Source organism: Sinocyclocheilus rhinocerous, unplaced genomic scaffold (assembly GCF_001515625.1).
Source record: "Sinocyclocheilus rhinocerous isolate Xijiao unplaced genomic scaffold, SAMN03320098_v1.1 scaffold265, whole genome shotgun sequence".
Lineage (NCBI taxonomy): Eukaryota > Metazoa > Chordata > Actinopteri > Cypriniformes > Cyprinidae > Sinocyclocheilus > Sinocyclocheilus rhinocerous.
Genome location: NW_015645861.1, coordinates 183755 through 186076, shown reverse-complemented (window position 1 = coordinate 186076; position 2322 = coordinate 183755). Strand labels below are relative to the sequence as shown.

The 2322-nt window shown below is 39.3% G+C and overlaps 1 protein-coding gene across 2 annotated transcripts in view; it reads left to right on the top strand.

The window, feature by feature from the left end:
• The window catches only part of LOC107706937 (insulin-like growth factor 1 receptor), a 130672-nt gene that overhangs the window by 13875 nt on the left and 114475 nt on the right, over nt 1-2322 (top strand). For both annotated transcript variants that reach the window (XM_016510791.1, XM_016510790.1), the window contains one exon: nt 1224-1784. In XM_016510791.1, the coding sequence (XP_016366277.1) occupies nt 1224-1784 (561 nt within the window). The remainder of the gene's footprint in view (nt 1-1223; nt 1785-2322) is intronic.

Here is a 2322-nt window from a genome sequence, read left to right as displayed (position 1 = left end):
AAAGCCGGTTCTGTAATCAGCAGTAAATCATCATCACGTGCTTTCAGATGGAGCAGAATTTACTACACATAGCCGTAGTTCACTGACAAGTTACGCAAAAAAAATCGCATACGATTTTATTGCGCGATTATGAAATCGAAGAAATCGTTCGCGATAATGACAGCTGTTTGCATAGCTTCTCGGTGAACTACGGCTCTGTGTAGTAAATGCTGTTCCATCTGAAAGCACATGAAAATACCACATTTAAAAACATGTTTTTACTCCAAAATCACTGCATAATGTCAGTTGAGTGTTTGAAATAAATCCTTCTGTGAGATGATGTGGCTTCTTACAGAGAATAAGGCACGCAACATATTTCATAGTATTCTAAGCAGTGATAGGCTATGTCGATTAGCATTGCATTATTATATACTTTATTATAATAAAAATTATAATAACACAAACTCAGATAAACCATATATTGTCGTATTCGTGTGTTTATTAGTCACGTTGAATCAATGAACGCAGTTGAATCTTCTGTTTATTCAGCTGCAGCGATAGGCATTTTCTGGGTTTCTTCTGCGAGGCGTATTTGGAGTTTCAGCGCGAGAGCGCCCTCTGGCCTTTGGATGGAAATTTACTGCTCATCACAGAACCGTGCTTCACTGAAAGATACGCATGACAATCGCAGCTTCTGTCGAATCGCGATTTCGATTCCATTTTGATTTATCGTGCAGCCCTAGTCCAAACATCATTGAACCCCATTGAATTTTATTGTATGGTCCAAAAATTAAATTCACTGAGACATTGAAAAGATCACTTTTTGAACACAAATAACATTGGACCCCATTGAATTTCATTGTATGGACACAAAAACAAGATATTCAATCTTGTGTTCCACTGAAGAATGAAAGTCACACAGGTTTGGAACTACACTTGAATAAGTGCATTTTTGGACATTCGCTCTCTTTAAGACACTAGTACAACTAATTTGATGAGTATATTCAATGACTGTACAAAGTTCCCTCACATACGCAACAAATTAAATGTCTACCCTGACTATGATTCATAACGGAAAAGAATCATCTGCACTTTATTTTAGCCTCCATATTGTTATGTTTCCATGAATCAAACTATTAATTCAAATACTTAAGGTCAAATTTTTTTTTAATGATCTCTTGCTACCAAGCTGTGACTGTTGAATATTGATTATCATGTGATTATTTCTGTTTTCCTTCTTCCAGTTTGTGGTCCAGGCATTGACATTGGTAATGACATCAGTAATTTCAAGCGGCTGGAGAACTGTACGGTGGTTGAGGGACACCTGCAGATCCTCCTCATTGGAAGCAAAAACAATAACAACCAGGAGGTTTTCCGCACCCTCAGTTTCCCCAAACTGACCATGATTACGGATTACCTTCTCCTCTTCCGCGTATCTGGGCTGGATAGCCTCAGCACCCTCTTTCCAAACCTCGCCGTGATTCGGGGCCGTAACTTGTTCTACAACTACGCCCTGGTCATATTTGAGTTAACCAGCTTGAAGGACATCGGCCTTTACAACCTGCGGAACATCACGAGGGGCGCGATACGAATCGAGAAGAATCCCGAGCTCTGCTACCTGGATTCTGTGGACTGGTCTCTCATTATGGATGCTGAAATTAACAATTTCATTGATGGAAATAAGCAGTCCAAGGAGTGCGGCGATGTTTGCCCGGGAATCATGGAGGACAACCCTCTGTGTATCAAGACGAACTTCAACAGCAATGACAATTACAGATGCTGGACCTCCAACCATTGCCAGAAAGGTAAGTTACTTGGGTGTTTTAGTGTTTGCCTGGTTCGTAGGCCAGGTTTTGCAGCTGTTGAGATCTGATCCACTTTTTAAGACCGTGTGTGGTCAATATTATATGTGTTGGATGCTATAGTGATGACTAAGGTTGCAAAATTTTTGGTAAATTTCCAGAAACTTTCTAAAAATTCCCGGAAGATTCTAAAAAAATAAAAAAATTCCTGGAAAGTAGGGCTGCAAGATAAATCGAAAATGAATCGAAATCGCAATTCGACTGAAGCTGCGATTGTCATGCATATCTTTCAGTGAAGCACGGTTCTGTGATCAGCAGTAAATCTCCATCCGAAGGCCAGAGGGCGCTTTCGTGCAGAAACTCCAAATACGCCTCGCTGAAGAAACCCAGGAAATGCCTATAGCGGTAGCTGGATAAACAGAAGATTTAACTGCTTTTATTGATTCAACGTGACTAATAAATACATGATTATGACGATATATGGTTTATCTGAGTTGTTATTATTATAATTTTCATTAAAATAAAGTATATTTATAATGCA